Source organism: Trichomycterus rosablanca, chromosome 3 (genome assembly GCF_030014385.1).
Source record: "Trichomycterus rosablanca isolate fTriRos1 chromosome 3, fTriRos1.hap1, whole genome shotgun sequence".
Taxonomy (NCBI): domain Eukaryota; kingdom Metazoa; phylum Chordata; class Actinopteri; order Siluriformes; family Trichomycteridae; genus Trichomycterus; species Trichomycterus rosablanca.
In genome coordinates, this window is record NC_085990.1 from 11,058,799 (window position 1) to 11,084,348 (window position 25,550).

The 25,550-nt window shown below is 38.5% G+C and overlaps 1 protein-coding gene across 5 annotated transcripts in view; it reads left to right on the forward strand.

Moving 5' to 3' along the window:
• grb10b (growth factor receptor-bound protein 10b) overlaps nucleotides 1–18,617 on the forward strand; it is a 102,140-nt gene extending 83,523 nt beyond the window's left edge. For all 5 annotated transcript variants that reach the window (XM_062992649.1, XM_062992653.1, XM_062992652.1 and 2 more), the window contains 12 exons: nucleotides 1,421–1,577; nucleotides 5,698–5,813; nucleotides 7,150–7,224; nucleotides 7,321–7,458; nucleotides 7,874–7,984; nucleotides 9,134–9,232; nucleotides 10,044–10,121; nucleotides 11,726–11,842; nucleotides 12,358–12,424; nucleotides 12,568–12,655; nucleotides 12,751–12,844; nucleotides 13,455–18,617. In XM_062992649.1, coding sequence (XP_062848719.1) covers nucleotides 1,421–1,577; nucleotides 5,698–5,813; nucleotides 7,150–7,224; nucleotides 7,321–7,458; nucleotides 7,874–7,984; nucleotides 9,134–9,232; nucleotides 10,044–10,121; nucleotides 11,726–11,842; nucleotides 12,358–12,424; nucleotides 12,568–12,655; nucleotides 12,751–12,844; nucleotides 13,455–13,601 — 1,287 coding nt within the window. In that variant the 3' untranslated portion in view covers nucleotides 13,602–18,617. The remainder of the gene's footprint in view (nucleotides 1–1,420; nucleotides 1,578–5,697; nucleotides 5,814–7,149; nucleotides 7,225–7,320; nucleotides 7,459–7,873; nucleotides 7,985–9,133; nucleotides 9,233–10,043; nucleotides 10,122–11,725; nucleotides 11,843–12,357; nucleotides 12,425–12,567; nucleotides 12,656–12,750; nucleotides 12,845–13,454) is intronic.
• The last annotated feature ends 6,933 nt before the right edge of the window (nucleotides 18,618–25,550 follow it).

Below are 25,550 nucleotides of genomic sequence, written 5' to 3' on the forward strand. Positions count from 1 at the left end.
TTTCATCATGTCTTAACAGACCTTGCTTTGTAGTAAGGGGCACAGTCATGCTGGAACAGGAAAAAGCCTTCCCTAAACTGTTGCAGCAAAGATAGCATATAGTTTCCTTTAAAGAATTGATTTATTACATTTGTGCCATTTATCAGACACTTATCCAAAGCAACTTACATTTATCACTGAATACAGTTCAAGCAATTGAGGGTTAAGGGCCTTGCTCTGGGGGCCAACAGTGGCAACTTGGCAATGGTGGGGCTTGAACCGGCAACCATCTGGTTACTAGTCCAGTACCTTACCCACAGAGCTACTACGGCCCTGTTACACCTGTTAAAAATTAGAAGGGGGTGTCCCAATACTTTTGTCCATGTAGTGTAAGTCTTATGCAAAAGTCTGGACACTGACCTTTTTAGATATTTTTCCCATGTGTTCATTTTATACTAATTACATCACCCCGATCAGGGTTTCGGGGGGCCCAGAGCCATTTGAAAATGCTAAGCACAGGGCAGGAATAAAACACTGGACAGGCAGACACTCATGCAATGGATCATTTACTCACTTAGGGATGATACAGAGAAGCCAGTCCTGCTTCCGCATGTTCTGGGAAGGTGGAGGAAAACAAAGTACCTGTTTGAGACCCATGTGGATGAAGGGAGAACATGTCAAACTGTTTACAGGCAGTGACCAGAGGCAAGACTTGAATGATACTATTGTGTGATCGCTGTGAGTCTGAAAGCTGTGGTGAAGTTAGGGAAACGTAACACTGGTGCCTTTTCTCGAGCTGTAGCTGCTGTTATGTCATTGGAGCACTTTTAGGAGGGTTCAAAGTGTGCCTTCCAAGCACAAAAGCACGCCAACACCTGCATATCTGCCGGAGAGAGAAGAATGGCATGTCCTGAGCTTAGCATGAACCAGAACAATTCTATTGTTACAGAAGGCTATGGTGTTGGTTGGGCCAGGGGTGGAAAACAAGATCTCAGAAAGAAAGACTTATACCCACGAGTCTCTTCTATCACATGAAAGCTAGCAGTCAGGTGGGTAGAGGCTAGAACTTGCTTCCTCTGAGACACTTGAAGCCAACCAACCATGTTTTTATGTTACAAGCTCTGGGTCATGTGATATCTTAGACTGACGGGAGTTGCATTGGTTATAAGGAGAAACAGGAACGTTATTCCTTCCACCTGGAGAGTAGAGCCAGTTCCAGAAGAGTCAGTTCCCGGTAACAGGATGGCTAGTACAATCAGCAGGGTTCCAACTCATAATCTATGTATGATGTGGTAAATACTGTAAATTTTCTTGGACCATTCTGGAGCTAATGTGGCATTTTCCTCAGACCAGTCATTGCTTTTCTATGATTCTACCAGCACTGTTAACTGTAAGCATTCAGACAACAACGACTTAAACCAAACCTCTCCTGTTCTTTCAGATCATTAAAATCTTTAGCGAGGACGGCATGGGCAAAGTGGTGGAGATCCCGGCCGACATGACGGCACGAGACCTGTGCCAGCTGCTTGTGTACAAAAGCCACTGCGTAGATGACAACAGCTGGGCGCTTGTGGAGCATCACTCAGCCATGGGGCTCGGTAAGAACAAAAGATACAAAGAGAGATGTTTTCTGTTTGTTCTGCAAATATTTTAAAGAAGTGTGGCTGTGCTATCAGCCGGCCGGGCGCCTACACAGACGCGATTGGATACGTCCGAGGGAGGGATGGTTGAGGGGGTTCCCTATTGCTGCTGCAGTTGTGGCCTCTGCTGGCTGGTCAATGTCGCTGCACAGAGATGATGAATAATGGAGAGCCAGGACGTCAACCCTACTGAACAGCTTTGGAATGAACTGGAAGCTTTCCTGACCAACAGTGCCCAGCTATACACATACTCTTTTGACTAAATGTGCTTGGTCATCAGCCAAAAAATACCAGACTGAGCATTTGCTCACAGGGTTATAGAGCAGTTCTCACATTTTTTGGGTCTTATTAAAGCAAAACTTCTGAATACCACCTATAAGCATCATGGAGGAACACATGCTACAGACGCATGAGACTCGTACACAGATGTATTAGCATATATTGAGCCTGTTTAAAATCACGGACTTGGTTCTTCTTCCCAAGTATAAGTAAATCCTGACCTGTGTAGTACACTTGATGCTCGCTGAGACTATCAGTGATTCATGAATATCTGAATGATGAATAGCTAATCAACAAGGATCAGTTGTAGAGAATCCAGCATCGATTTTCTTTTATTTTCTTTATATATTTTATGCATTTTTCTCCCATTTTCTCCCAATTTAGTGTAGCAAATTTGTCTTCCGCTACTGGGGATCCCCGACTTTTTGCAGTTGAGGAGGGTATATTGCTGCTCACAACTCCGACGACCCATGCGCAGCCCTTAATGGAAGCCTTTTCCACCCATGGACTCTGCACAGCGCCTCTATTTGCCACACAATCCTTACACAGCGTTTGAAGACCCCGCCCACATATTCCGGTCAGCCCTCCCTGCAGGCACTGCCAATTATGCCCGCTAGATGGTGCCCAGCCGACCGGTTTCGAACCGAGGAGTTCAGAATCTCGGCTCTGGTGTGCTAGCGGAATTTTCCGATGCGCCACTTGGGCGCCGTTTTTCATTTTCTGCATTTTCTGTCCCATTTTTTTCTCCCAAACGAAGTAAATTCCAATTCCCCACTACAGTTCATCTGCTGCTTGCACTTCCCCCTCGCTGGGTGAGAAGGGCCACATGTGCAGTCGGTGACTGCTTCTTTACACCAGCCAGCGATGGATTGTTTCAGAGAGCTGTACCACATACAGAGTCTTACTATGCCCCATGTGTTCCTCCACTACTCATGGTGATGCTGTTGTAGAGCTTGAACCCTCCACTCTGCCACCAAACCCATCAAATCACGTCTTTATGGTCTTTGGGTTTGTGAACAGGGGCACAGTCATGCTGGAAAAATAATTAAAATGGGTGTCTACATACTTTTGCCCTTCTGGTCGACGTTATTAGATGAGGTGGCTAAATTCCTCTTGGAACTGCTGATTAGTGTTATGTTGATAAGGACTGTAAATCATGTAGCTGAAACTTGATTAATTTTGCACCTTCTGAGAGGCGTCCTGATTTTATTTTCCGAGCACAGGCAAAATAAATAACGTGCCGGTCACATTCGTTATGGATTCACTGTGCCAAAAATGTGCCAAACGAATGACATCATCCTTCTGCAATGTCCAGCTCTGTCAGCGTTACGGGAATAGATGTGTCACTGACCCTCTTTGTATGTTTTACTGTAATACTTATCCTCACTGCTTTTTGAAATGCCTGATGTTTGTCCTTATTGCTTTTTGAAATGCCTGATTTTTGTCCCTGTTGCTTTTTTTTTAAAATGCCTGATTTTTTGTCCCCATTCAATCATTATCAATGTTCCAATACAAAGAACTGCTGAAAGTACCTTCCTTTCAAAACATGTTGTAGCGCAGTGGTAAAACACGCTAGCCCACCAGTGCTGAGATTTGGAACTTGCAAATTACTGGTTACTGGGTGCCTACACACACAGAGATGATTGGCTAATGTCTGCAGGTTGCAGGGCTCTAGACTAACTTTTTGCACTGGTTGCACTGGTGCGCCTAACTTTTTTTCTTAGGTGCACCAGCACAAAAGTTAGGTGCACCCAAATTTTCGACCGCATCGCATTTAACACCGCAGTTTTACAGGTTCACTTTTTTTTTTTAAATCACTGTCCACACAGGCAATATTGACTTGTAAATAACTAACAATCTGGTCAACATGGCCTTGTCTGATGATCTGTTTGCTACTGCCTGCCACTGAAAGGCAGTGGGGAGAGGGGACACTTGGGCAGTGCATTTATCGCGGCATGTAATGTGTTTTATAGATGCATTGGGCTTTTTCAGCCTTTCAATTCAAAATGTATTAGAACCAGTCACAAATATACTATTGCCGGCCATGGTCTTCCCATGCTCTTTACAGTTAATATACTGTAGTAATTATACAGTTAATACAGTTAATTATAGTATTATAGACTAATTATAGCACACTTATAAAAATTATAAAAATAATAATAGAGTAAATGTGTATGTATGTGTGTATATCTATTTATGTGTGTGTGTATATTTAAAATGATATGTATATGTTTGTGTGTGTGTGTGTGTGTGTGTGTGTGTGTGTGTATGGGGCTCTAGAGTGTTAGAGTGTAATCTTAAATGCAGTGCATTATATTATCGGCTTTACTGTATCTTTTACACAGATTCCCAAAATCGCTTGCGGTGCACTCGCTGCGTATTTTGACTACATGTATTGTAATATATTTTGGTCTTTTAGTTATTTTTATATTTTACTTAACGAAAATATTGTCGTGTTTTTACTTTCACTATCGCCACACTTTACCGCTAGCATTAGCCCCTTGCTACTGTAGAGGGTCGGCTCACCTAGCCGCTGTCCGGTGGGGATGCTGCGGGTCTTTTGCTGTGCGGTGGTGGAGGTGTGGGAATAAAGGCACACGACAGGGTCGAGTCACTTTTACTGTTTAGTCAGGACTTAAGTGAGCGTTACAACACTTTACACCGCCGAGCTCCAGAACCCGAACTTCCATTCTGGAACATCCGGCGAGTCTCATATACAAAACTAAACTTACTGCAGAACATCCGAACGCACGTGTATAAACCTGGTGCTGCATTCTGATTGGCTGAGCTGAATGTCGCTCACATATCACCGCTACAATAATGTCCCGCCCTTCGCTATCTCTGATTGGTTTAGACCATGTTATTGGCCTAATGTGTGTCTGTTGTTTTTTTTTTCCCTCGGATGCCTGGTCGCACCGGTGCGACCTGAGATTTTTTTTAGTCGCACCATTGAGAAATTAGGTAGCATGTGCGACCAAATTGGTCGCACTCTAGAGCCCTGAGGTTGGAAGGGCCGAAGGGTTTTCTCATCAGTGCTGCAGTTGCGGCTTCTACTGGCTGGTTGATGGCGGAGGTACAAGATACTCCTACCTGTGTAATCCTGCCTTGTGCAGGTGAAAAGAAGCGGTTTGCAACTGCATACGTGTCGGGGGGAGTGTGTCTTAGGTACAGCCCTTGTCAGCAAGGGTAGGGGTCTGCAGCAACCAGGATAATTCCAAGAAGGATGGGTCCCTGCTGAGTCTGGTTCCTCTCAAGGTTTCTTCCTGTTATCTTAAGGGAGTTTTTCCTTGCCACTGTCGCCCTCGGCTTGCTCAACAGGGGTTTTGGTCTGTTGGTCCTGGATTCTGTAAAGTTGCTTTAAGACAATGTCTATTGTAAAAAGCGCTATATAAATAAAGTTGACTTGACTTAACTTGATATTTAGATATGCTAGATTAGGACAAAAAGGGGAAATGTGTAAATAGAATATAAAAAACCTGTTAAGGCGTTTGAAAGAGTGATGGATTAAAGTGAGAGATCTCTGCTGGGGGTGAAAAGGACAGTGGGTGGTTCCTGTCTCCCAGACAAGCTCTCTTTTCATTAAGCCAACGTTGCTTTTTGTGTTTATTTTTTATCCTGACCTGGAGCGGTTGGTAAGCGAACAGACGATGACATCATCTCAGATGCAAATATAGATACATTCAAGGGAACATGCCGTGTGGTGACTGAGCTGTGCGATTTCCATAGACTGGCAGATAATTATGGAAATGTGTTGAACAAACAGTTTGAACCTTGTGTGACTTTGTGCTTCTTTTTACAGAGAGATGCTTAGAGGACCATGAACTTGTGGTACAAGTGCAGGCGTCCATGACTAGCGAGAGCAAGTTTGTCTTCAGGAAGAACTATGCCAAATATGAATTTTTTAGAAATCCTCTGGTAAGTTACTTAAAATATGTGTGTGCATATACACTGATGAGCAAAAGTATTACCACCCCCAAAAAATATGCATGGCAGTGTCTATTTTGTAACAATAGTACATGTGAGGCAGAGGGATCTACTGAATGTTTGGTGATGGTGGTTCCTTGTAGTTTACATTCGAACCTGAGTGACTTTGGTGAGGACCAAATTGTTATAGGCACACTACTGGGTTGAACTATTTCTGAAACAGTACGGAGTGCCTACAGGCGCCCATAGTGTGTACCCACAGACAGTGGTCTGAGCAGGGACAAGCCACGTACTACTGAAAACAGTAAAAGCATTCACAATAGACAAACAAGACAGCTGGACACTGAAGGTCGACTGGCCCAGGCACATGTGCATCGTTTACTCATGGAAGAGATGGAACCAGTCTACCTCACAACCTACATAAAGAACTACTTAAAGAACCTGCTTGTAATGTTCTGGTATGACATACGCCTGGACCCCTTCAGATATCTTGTGGAGTTTAGCTCTTAGAGAGTTAGAGCTGTTTTGACAGCTTATTTGGTGGGTGGTCCTCAGTATTTTGGCTCATCATTGTAGGCACGTACATTTAAAGGATTTGTTTCTACTTGTTGCATTGTGGTAGACTTTTTTTTTTTTTTGGTGGTGTAAAGCATATTGAGGTATTAAAACAACATACTACACATACTAAGCTTTGCCAAGACAGAACTCTACTTAACTGAGCTTTGGGTTTGAATTTTTTTCTGTTTGATTCAAGCTGGAATGGAAAAACAGAAGAAAATGTCTCATAAACTGTCCCAGTAGGTCAGTTGGGATGTTGGCCTAAACCCTAAGTTAGGTCTGTTGTGTAATTTCTGCATGATTTCTTACACTATCAACATTAATAAAGTGACCCTGATAAACACTATTAAGTTCTGCATTTCCTCCTTTTCCCAATTCCCAGTTCTATTATTACAATTCATTTGCCACTTGCCCCACCAGCCAGAGTCGTTAGTGTACGGTCACACTTTGCCTTGTGTGTTTCTTCACTACTTCTGCTGGCACCCTGACCAGACAGCAAGAGTCACTGTTGAGGGCCCAAGCCGTCAGCATTGCTTCGATTCAAACCTAACAGCTTGCCAGCATACTGGATATCTGCAGCACCCAAGCACTTCCACATTATTCTACTCCATGACATGTGCACTAGAGAAACCAAACAACCAATTTTAGATCCGAACCCAAAGTCCAAAATCTCCAAGAATTAGAAGACGTTTGGAAAATATACACTGTAGGAAAAGTGTTCCACTGAAATGCACCTCACACAGACTGTTACGTTTCTCCTTGTCAACAGAACTTCTTTCCAGAGCAGATGGTGGCCTGGTGTCAGGAAAGCAACGGAACCATTCCTCCATCTCAGCTCTTACAGGTACAATAAGATCTTCTTCATATCCATCATCTGAACTATGACCTTATTTTAGAGACATGAGGCAGTGTAACATTGTTTGTATTCTTTGTCCATCAGAACTTCTTAAACTCCAGTAGTTGCCCAGAAATCCAGGGTTATTTGTATGTGAAAGAGACTTGCAGGAAGTCGTGGAAGAAACTGTATGTGTTTTTGAGACGCTCAGGATTGTATTACTCGACTAAAGGAACGTCAAAGGTATGTTGACACATATACACCATACGGTCAAAATTATGCAAACACACATAATTATTAAGATCACGTGGTTCTACTACTTCTGCTGCTAATGGCTATATTAGTCCAGTCACTGTGGTGCTGTCCACAAAGCAAAGCTCATGGAATCGTGGTTTGATAAGATTAAGTCCAGTGTCCAGCACACAGCTCTGTATTCAACCCCATTAAATACCGTTGGAATGAATTGGATTGTCGATTGCAAAACATGCCTTCATGTCCAGTAGTAGTACCTGACCTTGCAAATGCTTCTTTGACTGAATTTTCTACACATTTTGTAGAATGTTTTGTGGAGGCTGTAATAGCAGCAAGTGTTTTATTTTACATTAAATGGGATGTTTTACAAGCTCATGGTCAGATAACTTATGTTGAACTTTTACAGGAACCAAGGCATTTGCAGATACTAGCAGACATTGAAGACAGCAATATCTTCACCGTAACGGCCGGGAAAAAGCTGCACAACGCGCCGACAGATTTTGAGTTTTGCATAAAGGTAAGTTTCTCATTAGTATTTTAATTGTGGCTATTTAGGACTGTTAATTTAAGGCAGACAGAAGGAATGTTGGCCATGTCTGAGAAGGGGAATAGGAATGAAAAATCTCCTCCTTGCCACTGCAACAGTGACTCCTACTGTTTGGTTGAGGCACATGCAGAAAAATATGGGGAGATTAGTCTGTCCGCAGTATGTGCTAAGGCTGTTTGTAAGATCCATCACTGACTAGTGTAAAGGAAGCAACTGTTAACCCGCTCCCCTGCTTAGCCAGTGCGGATATTCTGCAGCCAGCAGAGTGTGCAAAGAAGAATTGAGTATATCCCAGTTAAGACAATGCAAAGTGAAGTTGAATAATTTGTAAAACTTACCAGAACCTGTTATACAGTGTAGAAATGGCATCAGTCGTGCTTACAGTTTGTCAGTTTTAGTTGTAGGGCATTTTGTGGCAGCAGCAACATAGTAAGACCATGATTTCTGTGTTCTCCCCCTCTTTTCAAAATTGGTCAATATTAGTGTTCCTTTTATTGAGAATGCCATCGACTTGGTCAGTCTGAATGATGATGCATCTCCTTGCTGTTACAACACGGTCTTATACCTTGAAGGCATGAGTCGTAGAGAACTGAAAAGACAGTAACGTGGTTCTCAGCATGTTTTGGTCTTACTTGATTTTTCTTCTAGCCATTAGACCTAAAATTATGATGCCACCCGCTTTTAAAATGCCACAATAATTGCAAGCCACACTACAATTGTAAAGAAAAGTGATGTGCGTACTGCTTTTATCAAAAAAAGCTTTGTTGTTCTCATATGAAGCTGCCCACAGTACAACTAATGGTCTAGCAGTGTGTGCAAGCTAACCAGACTGGACGTAGACTAGCCCTAACAAAGATTTTATTTGTTTTTTTAGGTGAAACTTAGTCTCTAAAATTGAAGCAATTGCATGACATCCTTGTTCATTTTATTCTTACTTTAACCTGCTTGTACATCACTGTAATGTTCACATTTGCGACTTAATATGAAGTTATATGGTTTAGTTGTTTTTTTTTAATAAAATGAGAAAATTTGCATCCCTAGTCTGCTGCTAACAGTTTGAGCCTAAGTCTCTTTTAGTAACAAGGGGACTAACAAAATCATTTGGTTTTGTATTTTCAGCCCAGTAAAATGAGGACGGAGCAGAAGGAACTCAGGATGTTGTGTGCAGAAGATGAACAGAGCAGGACGTGCTGGATGACGGCTTTCAGACTGTTCAAGGTTTGTCAGGCTACAAACTTCAGTATTTCTAAAGTAGATCTCATGGTAATCCTAAATTATATCCTTAAACTGCACACAGTATGAATAGAAGCAATTATTTTTTATATAAATGCTAAAGCTAAACTTCCACTTCTCAAGTTGGGCGCTGTTGTTAGATATGTAGCACATGTGTAAATCTTCATAGAAGTAAAGATTACAAATATTGGTATAGATGGAATAGTTGAGTGTGGCTGTAAGGAAAAAAGTTCTACCTACATATAAAAGCAAATAGCTATAAAAGTTAGCTTAGCACATGGCTGGCTAACCAGTTTAATTACACGTTTCATTTTGGGGTCATTATAATCCAGTTTGCTTAGGTTTATATTATGAAAGAAAATGAATTATTTAGTGCAGAAGAAAAATGTTTTTAAGTATTTTCCGCCTGGCTCTGGTCTAGATATTCTCTTGTAGTGACATTATTTTATATAAAATAGCTTGCTAGCTGCTAGTCACATTCAGACTTGCCCCACAAGCCATTCATTTCACCCTAATCTCTATTGCTTAAAAAAACAAAACAAAAAAACATGATGGACTATGTCTGAAAATAGGATGTGCTATTGTACTTTATTTTGTTATTACTAGAGCCAAAATTCTACCCCATGCACTTCAAGTCTCAGCTAACTAACAGCTGGTCCTAACTAACACTGCTAAGCTTAGCCAAGCTCCAGAATCAACTTACAACAGATATAAAATCATAAATTGATAAAACAATGGATTGTCCTTTGTGAGGTTTCTCTAAAACTCACTACACATTGTGTTTGTTTTTCTACAGTATGGAATTCTTCTATATCAGAACTACAAGATCCCACAGCAGAGAAAAGCTTTGCTCTCACACTTCTCTACACCAATGGTGAGATTTTCTAGATTTTGTATCTTTTTCTCTGTACTTGTTTTCCTCTTTCTCTTCCTCAGCCAAAGTTTGGACACTCCAGGTTACTGTTTGTTTGTTGTCGTTCAAAGTAAACATATCTTTGTGGTTTTAGTGCACAATTACTGTTTATTTGCTGAATTGACATTTACATTTTCGGCATTTAGCAGATGCTCTTATCCAGAGTGACTTACAGAAGTGCTTCCAGAGTAAACATTACCATACTCTAGTTTAAGTAATCAATTTTTTTTGCAAGACATGAATGAGTGTTAGTAAGTTAGTACATGTCAGCTTAAGTGCTTAGTAAAGAGGTGGGTTTTAATCGACAGCGAGAGAGAGACTCAGATGTTCGGACAGACAAACTAAGTTCGTTCCACCACTTGGGTGCAGGTACAGAGAAGAGCCTTGATGCTTGTCTTCCTCGAGTTCTGGGTGGAGAATCAAGTCGAGCAAGACTAGTGGCTCGGTGGTTGTGTGGTTCAGAGTTTTATTGGACCTCAAAGGTAGTTTGGGGCTGGAATTTAGGTTTAGTTAGTAACTTTTTGGAGATAAAAATAAGCATTAATGTAAAGGTAACTTATATGTAACAAAGCTTTTGCAAATGTAACATTTTTGTTTACCTTTTATAACCAAAATGTAAAGTTCAGCCAAAAAATTGAAATCAGCTGAAGTTTGTTCCTAATATGAACATTTCAGTTACAGAATAATTCTTGGCATGGAACGAAACATAAAACTTGTTGTCATTTTCTAAAAAATTCACATTTACATTTATCATTTCAATAAATCAACAAAATATAACCTATTCGTTTCAATCTAACATTGTTTTTGAAAATGTCTCTCGGCACTCACTTAATAAGAACACCGTTTTCATCTCAGATCTCTCTGATAATCAACAGCTGGTCACTCTGAATTCTTAGAGGGCTCTTTTCCAAACCATTTCACACTAATGGCGTTTTGTAGCTATCACTAATATCTGCAACGAACACATTTTTAGTCTCAGGCCTCTTCTACTGTATCATCTACTGATGGCCAGTAATTAGACAACAAAGGATGTTGCCAAAAATCTGACAATGGGTAGCAACGATTTCTCCTCTTTCTTTTAAAATTGATTGGATTTATTTTTTATTTAATTTCAGTTTTATCAGCTGCTTTATCCTGGTCAGGGTAGAGGCAGGTCAGGTTCCACGGGGGAAACAAGAGACCGCTCTGCCACCCGAGCACTAATTGGATTCATGTGTTCCATAATTTGTGGTTTTCTAAAGAATCTAGTCACTACCTTCCACTGAAATTCATTTTAGGGTCCAGAACTTGTGGTTTTATGGGTTTTAGTCATAGAGGACAGAGCTGCATTCTCTTCGTTATTCAGTCTGAAGGTTCAGAGTGAAAGTAAATGCAAAAAAAAAAAAGTTTGGCAGTATTTTGATCGTTCATTTCTTTTCATTTCAAAAGCCAGTTGGTTTTTAAAATCTATTACTTTACAATAATAATGTTATTTTAATGTTATCTTAATTTCAGAAGTTTCAGTAAGGTTCATGTGAGCTTGTAATCATTTTTGAAGACACTAATTCCTGGTCTCGTGTCCACAGAGAAGCGTATCAGAGAACTCTTTAGTTGCCATGGATTTCTCAGGGAGAACAGGCAGGGTGATCGACAATCCTGCAGAAGCCCAAAGTGCTGCGATGGAAGAGGCCCACGCCTGGAGGGTGAGTGTCAAAAATGAGTTTGCTTTTTTTTTTAAATCTGTTTATAACATGGTCACATTTGGGTTGAAGTTGATTAAAACCTCTGTGGGATCTGCAGTAATCTGACAGTTCCAACTTTTGGTTTAAATTTCCAGAGAAGCTAGCTTTAAAATTGTTGAACTTCGAGTCTCTAAAGGGGTGATTTCCTACATTTATACTTAGCTCTTAATTTTAGGGTATTATAATTTAACTCTATTATCTTACTTCTTAATACCACTCAAATGGGCAAAGCAACAAACTACTACTGAACAAAAATGTGTGTACATGTAAGAGCTTATTTGTTCTATCTTGAAAAAAACTAACAAATTCCCAAATTACAAGTCACAGCTAAGTTCCTAACTAAACCATTATGGAGGATTATTTCCTGGACAAAACTACCAGTCTCAGCCTTCCTGATGCAACACCCACTGTGTGACCAGACTTTTATAAGTAACAGAATTATGACTAAAGTTTGTTGCATCACCTCATGGTTACAGAAAAGAAGTCAACGGATGAACACTCTGGGAAGCCCCAGTCCACTCCACCCCTCATCGTTAAGTGGAGGTACTTTCCTATTCATACACTTTTCCCTCTACTGATCGCATGCTGAGCTTAGTTTAAAAATGTAATTTGTAACTAGAACTGTTAGTATCAAGCCTAACTTTAAAGCAGTGCTTTGATTGCATGTGTTTTGTTTTACCATCCAGCCATACACAGAACTCAGATTTGGTTTCATGGTCGAATCACACGGGAGGAATCGCACAGGATGATGCATCAACAAGGCCAAGTAGATGGGTAAAAAACTTCATAGATATTGTCTATAAAGTTTAGCATCTTACATTTGTTTTTGTGTTTGTAATTTGTGGTCATTTTTCCCTTTTTTGTTATAGATTGTTCCTCTTGAGAGACAGCCAGAGTAACCCTAAAGCTTTTGTGCTTACACTGTGCCACCACCAGAAAATCAAACACTTCCAAATTTTACCGGTAAGCTTATTCATTGTCTCTATTTTTCCTTCAGAAATAAATTGTGACCTGTATGGACCATTCATGGTTAACTATAATAAATAATCTGGTATTCCTTGGTTTTTTGAAACACTCAGACTACCCAACAGATTACTATGATTGGCTCTGACATTTTGATGAACTCTTATGAACTCTTGTTGGTTACAGTGATAATCTGTATCAGGTTATAGGTATCAGTCCATCCATACTCGGGGCTTTCATGACCTGGCTTGTAATAAATCTTCCAACTCATTCCAAAAGTTTGTTTGATGGGATTGAGGTCAAGGCACTGTGCAGATCAAGTAAATAGGATCTGGAGTATCTTAGACAGTAAAGGTCCTTCTTAAAACTGTTGCCACAAAGTTAAAAGCTTATCATTTGTTGGATGTTACTGATTTTATACACCTGATAGCAATTGGATTATTATTATAGCAATTATTAGGAGGGGTGTCCACATACCTTTGGCTATATTGTGTGTACGTAAATAAGTTCAGAATAGCCTAGAGAATAAGCGATCAAACATTGTCCTTTAAAAGCTAAATTAAATGGCGATCATCTCAACTAACTTTCTCATTTTTTTTGTGGTTTCCAGTGTGAAGAGGACGGTCACATCCTCTTCAGCCTTGACGACGGAATCACCAAATTCACGGACCTGATACAGCTGGTGGAGTTCTACCAGCTCAACAGAGGGGTCCTGCCTTGCAAACTAAAGCACCCCTGCACCACAGTGTTCTTATGACCCCGAACTAGACTTTACCTTTGGCTCTTTAAGGATAGGAGAAACTTGGACATGGTTAAGTGCTGTGCAAAGCTGAACAGTGACTGGCTGCCTGTCACAGAAAGTACACTGCAGGCATTCTTCTGAAGGTTTCTGAAGGTTTAGAAAAGAACTAAGAACGCAAAATGGACCTTGATAAAGATACTGAGAGGAAAAGCTCAGATCTTGGTTGCTTTCATCCACTGCAAATCTCAGGCATGGTTGGTAAAGGTTCCTAGAGAGTTCTTCATGTTGTACAATCATCAGTTTTAACCTGCAAATTATAGAAGATGGACGATTTAGTTCACAAGGTCCACTGTTTAGAAAAGATCTCCACAACCTGAAGATAATGAAAGCTGGACTGATTGTCCAGTTCACAAGGTTTATTATTTTCTTTAACAATCTCCACAAACTGAGAATAATAGATGGTTGGAAGATGGATTGTTTGTGTACTTTACAAGGTCAGGTGTTCTTCAAAGGTCTCCATACCACGCATGTTATGATTATACCTAGACTGTTGAAGTCTTATTCAAGTTTATTTTTGTTTGTTGTGAAAAGATCTTAAAAACCTGCAAATGATGAAAGATCGAATGAACAAGTCTACTTCACAAAGTTTGTTGTTTTGGAAAAAAATCTTCAAAACCTGCAGATGATAAAAGATTGGAAGATGGACTATTGGAAGTCTTGCTCTCGAGGTTTGTTGTTCTGAAAGGATCTCCAGAACCTGCATATAATGGAAGATTTAAAGGTGGACCGTTTCATTCTTGTTTATGTGGTTTATTGTTTTGGAAAGATCTTTAAAACCCGGAGATGATAAAAGACTGGATAATGAGCCGTTTCTGACTTGATCTCAAGGTTTGTTGCTTTGGAAAGATCTCCAGAACCTGCAGATTATGGAACATTCAAAGGTGGACTGTTTCAGTCGTGTTCATGTTGCTTGATGTTTTGGAAAAAAACCCTCCAATGTTCGAGGATGGAAGATCTCCAGTTTTATGTTTTTTTATTTAAGCACAGGAAACAGCTGATCTATAAACAATGTAATCAGAGTCCAAGCTAGATTTGATCCACTTGCCTTTCAGATCCGGAATGACGAAAACAAAAGGCAAAGCACAGTGCTGTGAAAGATGTCGAAGATGGTTGATAAATAAAATATTTGTCTTTCACTACACTGACATTTTGTCCAGGTTTGTCTATTTGAATCAGAGGAACATGGCAGCGCTCTTAAAGTTTATTCACAATCCAACTTTCTGTCAACGCCATTATCAACAAATGGCTAAATGCTTTATGACCCTCTGTCGCCCTCTACTGGTCGCCATAAATAAGTGCAGCCTCTGGTTCACCATTGCAAGGCGCACCTTGATGTGGACAGATGGAGAACGGTGGAACAAATAACCACTATGATCCTCCAAAAGTGGAAACTGCAGGGAGCTTGGTTCTGACCGGAGTCGTCTTTTATGGATGAGATCAGAAGGCAGGAATGGACGGTAGATCGTGGATTGGACAGTGCACTGTGAAGCTTCAGGGAAGGTGGAGGCACTAGGAGGTCCTAGGCTGCCTTGTTCAGTAGTAGCAGACAGATTTGTAATGTTATTTTAAAATTGTGACACGAGCCATTGTTTTTTTTTTTTTTTTATTATTTTTTTTTTTTTATTAAAGCGTTCACCTATAACATATTAAGCTATAAGGAGAAAGCCTAACCACAGTGTCTACGAGCTCACCGATGCAATCATTTATAAGTGTTGTTCCCATGGAGCTATTTATTTATCTGGATCTGAGTAATTACTTGAAATTGAATGAACTTCTGTTCAGCGCTGTTCAGGACTGTTCTTCCACATTTTTGCAGACTTGATTGAGCCTCCTGTATTTTGTTTTACTTTATTTCAGAGTTTTTTTTAACTCATCTGCTGTAGTTTTGTATCTGCCCTATCTCTGACTTTGTCTTCACTATTAATTTGACAAATATACCCATGAACAGTTTCATCATCTCAATCATCAGCGCCATAATACCAGTTAGATTTCAGCAACACTTCCTATACTTTATTCATGATGCATTATAAATGCTTTAGACAATAAGCATAAATACAGTGATGTAAAAAATATTCAGCCCCTGTCAATCTCATGCAACATCCAAAAAATTTTTTGGGACAGGAGCGTGTTTGTTTGGTAATTTTTCCATAATGCACCTCTTCAGCTGAGCAACTGCACATGCTTTTGTGCTTCATGTTGTGCCATGTATTTTTTTTTTAAGGGAGACAGGTCTGGGCTGCATGCAGACCAGTCTAGCACTCACGCTTTCTGCACGGGTTACAACGTGGGCACGCTGTCATGTTGCAATAAACAAGGACGTCCCTAAAAAGACATTTGCTCCTAAATAAGAATAGAATAAATAATAAATAGATAAGTTGCTCCTAAATGTGTAGATATGTTTGAGCTTTAATAGTGCCTTTAAAGAGGTGCTAATTTCCCATACCATGACACACCCTGGAAGTTCTCAAAGTTATTATTTCAATTACAACTGCAGGGTCACTTTCTTGGACAACAACACAATTTTACAGTGCATCACGTCATTTCAGATGAGCTTGAGCATTTCTGGACGTGGTTGCCCTTACTGTACCAGAATGTGTTTATTAACAACTATTAACAATAGTTTGTCAAAATTTTAAACCCATTTCCTTCTCATATGTACTATTTTAGGGTCACAGAAATTTAGTAGCGACCTTCAGACTTGCCCTACTCAGAGGTTGTTCTAGATTCCTTAAAGGTTTTGATGATGATATGCACTGTACAGGTTGAAAAAAACTCAAAGCTTCTTAACAGCTTAGTGCTTCTTTATGTCCAAGCATGATGGCATCACCTGTTGATGAGTTTCTGGTCCTAATTTACTCCTGTCCTAGTTGTTTTGGAACATGTTGCAGGCATCAATTTACCAATAAGCATATTCACAAAAATCAAGTGTATTTTGCTGTTTTTATTTAACTACAGGTCAAAGTGAATTTCAAAATCACTGCATTGTTTTTATTTTACGTCCTGTCCCAACTTTTCTAAAATTGAGGTTTGTAATAAAGGATATACTTTTGACTACTTATAGTGCTAAGCTGTAGCTCCTTTATTATTATTCCATTTTCTGCTTCATGTATTACGTTGATGTAATGATCAAGCATGATGCTGTATCAAATACTTATAGAAGTGTAGTTCATCATTCTGGGCCCTAAAACATATTGCATATCGCATTACCCTCATTCATCACCACTTTGCACCCCACTAGCTCTGGTCCTGTATACTAAACGTTTTTCAAGTTTTGTGAGTACAGTTAGAAATGCTATAATGTATAACAGCTACAGTCCAGATGTTATAGCAGAGACTGTATTGATCTGTATTCATTTACAGATGTCATGCATATATCTATACATCTTGAGCAACTATAGCTACTTGATAAGCTGGACATTATAAGCTATGGTGTATGCTCTATAGCAGGGGTTCTCATTCCTGGACTGGAGGCCACTGCCCTTTCTCTAGTCCGAAAACACCTACTCCAGCTCACTGAGGTTAAATCAGGTGTGTTGGAAGCAGAGAAAACTTAAACTCTGCAGGGATTGTTTGTTTGTTTGTTTATTAGGATTTTAACGTCATGTTTTACACTTTGGTTACATTCATGACAGAAATGATAGTTACTCATTACACAGGGTTCATCAGTTCACACGGTTAAATTAAACACAGTCATGGACAATTTAGTGTCTCCAATTTACCTCACCTGCATGTCTTTGGACTGTGGGAGGAAACCGGAGCTCCTGGAGGAAACCCACACAGACACGGGGAGAACATGCAAACTTCACACAGAAAGGACCCGGACCGCCCCACCTGGGGATAGAACCCGGGACCTTCTTGCTGTGAGGCGACAGTGCTATCCACTTAGCCACTGTGCCACCCTAAAACCCTGCAGAGTAGTGAGTCCTTAAGAATGATAATGCAGTTCTAATGCATTGTGAATATGGGATTATTTGGAAGTGTTGCTTAAGTATTTGAGCTGAACAGATTCTCTGCTTTGCAAACAGCTACAAACCCCAAAGAATCCTACCTTGTCCGAACGGATTCAAGTTGGTGAAATCAGATTTTATGTGGCTTTTACGTCATTTGATGCACTATGCTTCTTTACACCTTACACTTGCGATGGCGGCGACAGCAGCAACAACTTGGCGTAATGTGTTCATAACCATGACTAGACACTCTGCCCTTGTGTAAAACACTATTATCTTTATTATTGGCAGCAACTAACTGGTTGTCTTTTTTATACTCTAATCCACTACTCAGAATAGGCAAGTCTGTGTCCTTACCATAGCAAGCAAGCAAAAGTAACCAATGTGCTCACTTGAAAAACTGGATTTGAGAAAGAATCCGATTTGCTCTGCAATCTAAAAATAGCCATATTGTTCTTCACTTGGATTTCATGTGAGTCTAATGGTGTGAATATTTATTTCTGAGGGTTATAAAAACGCTGGTGTATGGCTGGAGCTCTGAAAAAAACATTCCCTTAAACTATATACAAACTACAGAGACATCACTGTCTGTAATATGCAGGGGGAAAACACACCCCTACTTGACTTTCAGGAATAAATGCAGTGCCGCAAAGTAGCCAGTCCATGACTTTGTCCCTGCTTGATACTGACATAGTGATGATCCAGCTCTCTCGAGCTTTTTCTTCCAAGTGGTTTAAAGAAAAATAATAGATAGTTTTAAGCTCTAGGCTCTACACGGCATTTTTCTAATGTCAAAAATAGTCAGTGACTTGCCCCTTTTGTACAAGTTTCTACAGGTTATGTTGCGTATTTCTGCGCTGCAGATTGTGAATGGTCAGCATTTATTTTTGATACTCCACAACTAATCTGTTCAGCTTTGAGCAAGTAAAAAATTAAGCATTTTTAAAACTTAAAATCTGTTTTTAGCACTTTTTGGGGGCATTTGTTAGAAAAACTGAATAAACTGAATTTTTTTTAATCTAAATGACTAACTGTGTTAGCCATCTAGTTTTATGATATTAGCTTATTCAGGTCATGGGTAAAATATGTTGATTTACTGTATTCCATGCTCTATGATTAACATTAACTTTATAGTTTTTTTGCTTTGCATCTCATCTGATATGTTCTTTATGAAGTTCTGGTTTTAACATCTTGTTGAGTATTTCACAGGAACTAGCCACAACATATAAGGTAATATATACAGTAGATCATTTTAGATTTCCTTATAACAGTGTATCATCAAGCTGGTATTTTATCACACCTGTACCTTGACGGGTTTATCATGATCATCACTGGTTATGTTATTGTGTCATTTCTCTCATATCGTATCAATCCTGTTCAGTCAGACGTACCTGGTAATGAATGTGACATACCTTTTAGTTATTTTTCCTGTCCTCAGTAATCCTACGTTTTTATCGCCAATAACAGTTTCATCCTGATCAGGTTCGTGATAGCTTCGGATGCATGGCAGGAAAACACTCCAGTAGTCTCATGGAGCTGGTCGTGATCTTTAATGACATTATGTCTGGAGATAGTTTGTGGAATAGTAAGCTATCAACAGCACTAAAGTCAGGAACATCTATGTTTCCTCAACCCTCCCCTGTTTGAATACCAGGGATATTAAATCCACAGCAAAAAGCAAAGAAATGACTTTATCTAACAACCTTAATCTTGTTTCATTTGATTCTTAAATAATTTTTCAAACTGCCATTATCAACCAAATATTAATTTCCAGCTGTATTGAGCACATTATTCACTTTTACTTTTGGTACAGAGATTCCTTCTGTTGCTTTAACTAAACAGTTTTATATAAAAAAAAGTGCATTCATTGTACTGCCTAATATCCATGGTTATGACAAGTAAACATTTGGATGTGCACTAATTAGACATGCTAATGAGTACAGCATTATGAGGTTTGGATCACAGCTAATTTTAATAACATGGTCATTCAGCTTAGCCCTCAGGAAGCATACTTACTTACAGTGACCATAGGTGAAGTTTGGTTGTACCCGTTCTGGTTGACACTGTTGCACAGTTATCATTGGGGTTTTTTGTGCACTGTTCTGTCTATGGCAGTGCAGATTGGCACCTAGTTGGCTGACATAGAAAGACTTTTAAACATCATGTATAAGTTGTTTAGTTATCGATTTATTACCCAGGGCTAGCTATGGCGCAGGGTGATGTAAGAGGCAGGGCTACTACTAAATTAAATAGGAACTGTGCTTGTATTAAGGTAAACCCGTAAAAATACACGTCAAGTGTTATTCAATGGATATGCAATTTTTAACAAAAAATTTCAGCACCGAGTTCACATATTATTCATTTTAACAGGAAATTACACTGTATATTGAAAAGTGTATCAGTTATATAACACTCTTAATTAAGGGCTCATGTTTTGTGCTTACCTGTATCATGTCATACATAATAACAGTACCTTTGACACTGTTTTTAAGGTTTCTCGATCGCTATGTTCTACATGGCATACAAAATGAAAACCCTTGACTTTTTTTGGTAAAGTGTATTCTAATATTGTGTTTTGCTGTATGATTTTATCATGTTTAAGGACCCAAGGAATGCTTGTTAAGTTTAAATCCTGTGGTCAAAAGTAACTAAGCTAAAAGTCATAGATACACTTTAATAGCGCTATTTGAACATAGCTTAGCCCCTTTTTCTAAAGGTCTGTTTTTGTCACAGAAACATCTTGTTGTTGAGCTGGTAATTCAATATAAAACATTAACAACACGTTTGAACTGTTCAGGGTTTATCAGTTACAAAATAAGTGTTGATTTGTTTTTGATGTAAGAGAAATGAATGTAACTGGGTTGCTCAGGGTTGATGTGGCACGTAATAAGGCCTGGTCACTGGGACCGGTGACATTTTCTACAACCCCTGGCAAAAATTATGGAATCACCACTCTTGGAAGATGTTCTTTCAATTGTTTAATTTTGTAGAAAAAAAATACATCACAGACTTGCCACAAAACTATCATTTTTCAAACTGTCAACCCTCTGGCATTAAGAAACAATAAAAAAAGAAACAAATATAATAGTTGTGGTCAGTCACAATTGCTTTTTTTTTAGATCAAGTAGAGGAAAAAAATATGGAATCACTCAAATCTGAGGAAAAAATTATGGAATCATTAGAAAACACTGCACCATTATTACTTTGTTGCACCACCTCTGGCTTTTATAATGGTTTAAACTCTCTGAGGCATGGAGTTAACTAATGACAAACAGTATTCTTCATCAATCTGCCTTCAACTGTCTCTTGCTGTTGCCAGATCAGCTTTGCAGGTTGGAACCTTGTCATTGACCATTTTCTTCAATTTCCACCAGAGATTTTCAAATGGATTGAGATCCGGACTATTTGCAGGCCATGCCATTGACATTATATGTTTTCTTGAAGGAAAGTTTTCACGTCCTTTGCCCTATGGCAAGATGCATTATCATCTTGAAAAATGAAGTCATCATCACCAAACATCCTTTCAACTGATGGAATAAGAAAAGCGTCCAAAATTTCAATGTGGACTTTGGCATTTATTGAAGACCATCTCCCCTGTGCCTTTACCCAACATGCAGGCCCATATCATCAACAACTGTGGAAATTAACATGTTTTCTTTAGGCAGTTATCTTCATAACTTTCATTGGACAGACACCAAACAAAAGTTCCAGCATCATCACTTTGCCCAATGCAGATTCGCGATTCATCACTGAAGATCACTTTTGTCCAGTCACCCACAGTCCACGATTGCTTTTCTTTAGCCTACTTTAACCTTGTTCTTTTCTTTTTAGGTGTTAATGATGGCTTTTGTTTGGCTTTTCTGTATGTAAATCCCATTTCTTTTAGGTGATTTCTTACAGTTCAGTCACAGACATTGACTCCACTTTCCGGCCACTTGTTTCTCATTTGTTTTGTTGTGCATTTTCTGTTTTCAAGACATATTGCTTTAAGTTTTCTATCTTGATGCTTTGATGTCTTACTTGGTCTACCAGTGCTTCCCTTTTACAACCTTCCCATTTTGTTTGTACTTGGTCCAGATTTTAAACACAGCTTACTGGGAACAACCAACATCTTTTGCGACATTCCACAATGATTTATCTTCTTGAAGGAGTTTTATAATCCTCTCATTTGTTTCAACTGACATATCTTGTGTTGGAACCATGATTCATGACAATCTGCTTTGTGCAACAGCTCTCCGAGGTGTAAGCACTCTTTTTAAACTGAAGAATAATTAGCAAATCTAATCTGCTGCAGATGTTTTGTTTTTAAACTGCAAATTACAGAGTGATTCCATAATTTTTTCCTCAGATTTGAGTGATTCCATATTTTTTTCCTCTACTTGATCTAAAAAAAGCAATTGTGACTGACCACAACTATTATATTTGTTTCTTTTTTTTATTGTTTCTTAATGCCAGAAGGTTGACATTTTGAAAAATGATAGTTTTGTGGCATGTCTGTGATTTATTTTTTTTCTACAAAATTAAACAATTGACAGAACATCTTCCAAGAGTGGTGATTCCATAATTTTTGCCAGGGGTTGTAGAACTTTCTGTTTCTTCTGTTGTATCCTTATGATGTTGTTTTCACTCTGTTTTAGGGTATATAAATTACAGCCCAACAATATATAAACCAGCTGATAAAATCAGCTGAAATCATTGGTGTCAGTGAAAATTATGCCAATAAAGTTATTAATAAAGTTGTCAATGCCTTTTTTAAAATGTTCTACAGAAGTGCGTATAAATACACGTGAGAAGATTTTAAACAAACTGTGGAGCAGTACAAACGCTAATAATTAATAACGAAAATACATTTCCATGAGAATACAGTTTGCTGTAATTATGTACTAGCTGTGTCATTATTGAAGGCTTTTACTCTGTTACTCTGCACTCACACTACAAGGCAACAGAGGAAACTGAGAAAAACTCCTCACAAACAGTGACCATAATTATTATTATTATGAACGATATACAATAAAGACTTGTGCACTGTGTGCAGTACACTAACTATACGACAGACATTACAGCTGTGTTGGTACACAACACCGGTACTTGTTAGCTTAGTCGCTAGTGTTAGTTGCTAAGCTAATTGCAGTGATTTCTGTTTCTATAAGCACTCATCTCATAACTATTAATCATGTTAATATTGTAATACATACATTTTTGTTAGTAGTTGCTTTCTGTAGGGTTGTAGATACATTTTAATTTCTCATCACTTCTGAGGTAAAAACTTTACTATCATTGCGTATCACCAACAAGCGGCTAACTCATACCACATAGTTGTGTTTGCTGGGTGAATAAATATGTACATTTTAAATAAAGATCAAATATGTTTGTCCTTGTTTATTTAAAATAAAAAAATCGATGCTATTCTGTTTACATTTATAAGCACAAAGTCAAAAGAAAACAGCACTTATTCATCAAAACACAAACACACGGAATGAGAGCCTCACTACACATGCTCCGATTCACAAACCTGACCTACGTTTTTAGCGTAGTTCGTGAATTTCCGTAGGGTGCGCAAGCGCAAAGTACGTAAGGTGCGTTCGTACTTTACTTACGTATAATTTACACCATTATTTCCATAAAAAATGCCCCTATTTCTGTATGTGCTAAGCAAAGTAATTATATAAACTTAGAATTCATATAACCGTACAATCTTCTGTCAAAAATTAAAGCAGAATGAAATAAATATTAATTAGATCCAAGAGAAAGTTACAGCAGGGAGATAAGTATATGTTCTGCTAGCTTCAAGTGGCATCAAGAATACAAAACAAAACCATCTACTAACATTAAATGTGGTTTGCATTATTTATTTTTTCAACTATAAATAGGCCTACATTTTACAATGCAAATAAATCTTAAATCATGCAAATGTACCATCCCTCTCGACTAAAGAACCATTTTTTTTGTACAAATCAGGACAGTAATCAAGTACAGTTATGTAAAATAAGACAAGATAAGACTTTATTTAAAGATATGTACTTTATTTGTACTTGTAAGTAAACACAAACAAAAAACAAAACACTTTTTTGTGTAAAATAAGCAGCATGAACGATACAAACATTGACCGCTACAAGAGCTACATGGTCGCTATTCCACTCGCTCGCAACCAACTTATCAATGCTGTTAACAGATGATCATTTATCTAAATAACGGTCCCTGGAGTTCGTCTAGGTATGATTTCCTCTTATTTCACTTCTGCTTCTTCAGCTTTCACTGATATGAAACAGTAAATAAAATAAGTAATACACGTGTCTTTGCTGCTACTTTCACTGTATCGGGACAAAAACAAACACATCCACAGTGGCGCATCGGTGACGTCACACTAAACACACGTGACTGACGAAGCTGCGTAATTAACTGCTGGATCAGTAAACCGACTCAGGATACACAGCATTCATTTTAATGCGTATTATAATATTCCTTATTTATATTTAAATACAATAATTTATTACAGTTCCACATATGAAAATAATACTTATAATAAATAATACTGGTGTTTCTGTGCCATCATGTGGATCTTTGCTGAGGTAACTTGCCCAGTTGCTAGCTTGGGTTAGCTCGTCTTTCGGGAGATTTACTATATAAAGAAAATAAGTAAATAAACATTCAACAACGTGGCTGCACCGCAACAGCGTCTGTACAGGAGCTCAAATACTAAAGAAAATAAAATTCAACACGTTTCCATGTTGTATCGATATTATCAATATTTGGATCGATCCGCCCACCTCTATCAGTTTGTATTAAAGAGCCCAGTGTGTGCCTAGCAAACATTCCGCTCACCATTACACCACCTTTAAAAACTAGTTTCTATAACAAACATAGTGCCATGACATGTTATTTTATAATTAAGAAGTTTTTGTTAAATATTATTGTAAGTCAAAATATCAGTAACTTAAGCTGAAAGCTAAAAGAATATAACGTCGCTGATTGAAGAGTTGTTTGGGAAAAAAAGAGTCGACTCTTATTGTCTTACTGGTGAGTCAATTGTTTTTCATTATAAAATATTAAAGCAAAATAAAATACATAAATAAAAAGTTGAATAAACACACATTTACAAAGGGTGAAAATATAAAAAAACAATGACAAAATAACGAGACATTAAATGTACAGAATCACTATTTAGTATTGTACGTTGCATGTAGTTCGTTTAGTTGACACTAGGTGGCAGGCAATAGCTATATTAATAATTCCCTTCACCAAAAATCACCGTTTACTCTGTTATAACAAACTGTGACTGGATTTAGCTGTTGACAATGTGCTTATGTTGTTTAGTGGTTATTTAGTCCTACGTTTAGAGGTAAGGTAATCAATTCAATACTTCAGTATAGTTTATTTAATATAAACTATATGACTAAAGCTATGTGAACATCCCTCCCAATAATTATTCATAGGCATCTATACAGAGATGGTGAATAATATAGAGCAGTGTGTGACTCTGTGTATGTGATACTACTCTCAGGTTAAAGGTCTGCACCAATGGGATGAATTGGCCTGTTGAATTTGGACCAAGCCTTCTCATTTAGCATCAGTGCCTGAACTTAACTTAATGGTCTTTTGACAAAATGTGCAAACAATCCCACAGACATGCGCTAAAATCTGAAACCATCACATAAAGTGGATGATGTGATGGCTGCAATAGGGAAAAAATGTCATTATCCTAATAATGGGCATGGTATTGAAAGGAGAAGTCCAACAAGCTCATAGTCAAGTGTTTATAAACCTTTGGCCATATAGTGTGCATTCAGAATGGCATGATACATTTACTTAAAATTTAATTTTGAAACAAAAAGTGTGTATTTATAACAAGGATGGAGCCATAAATTGAGCACTGGGAGATACCAAAGCTACCTGAAAGGGAGGGAAGGGGGTGTTTGTGTTCCTGTCAAATTAACAACTGCTGGAAACACTGACAGAT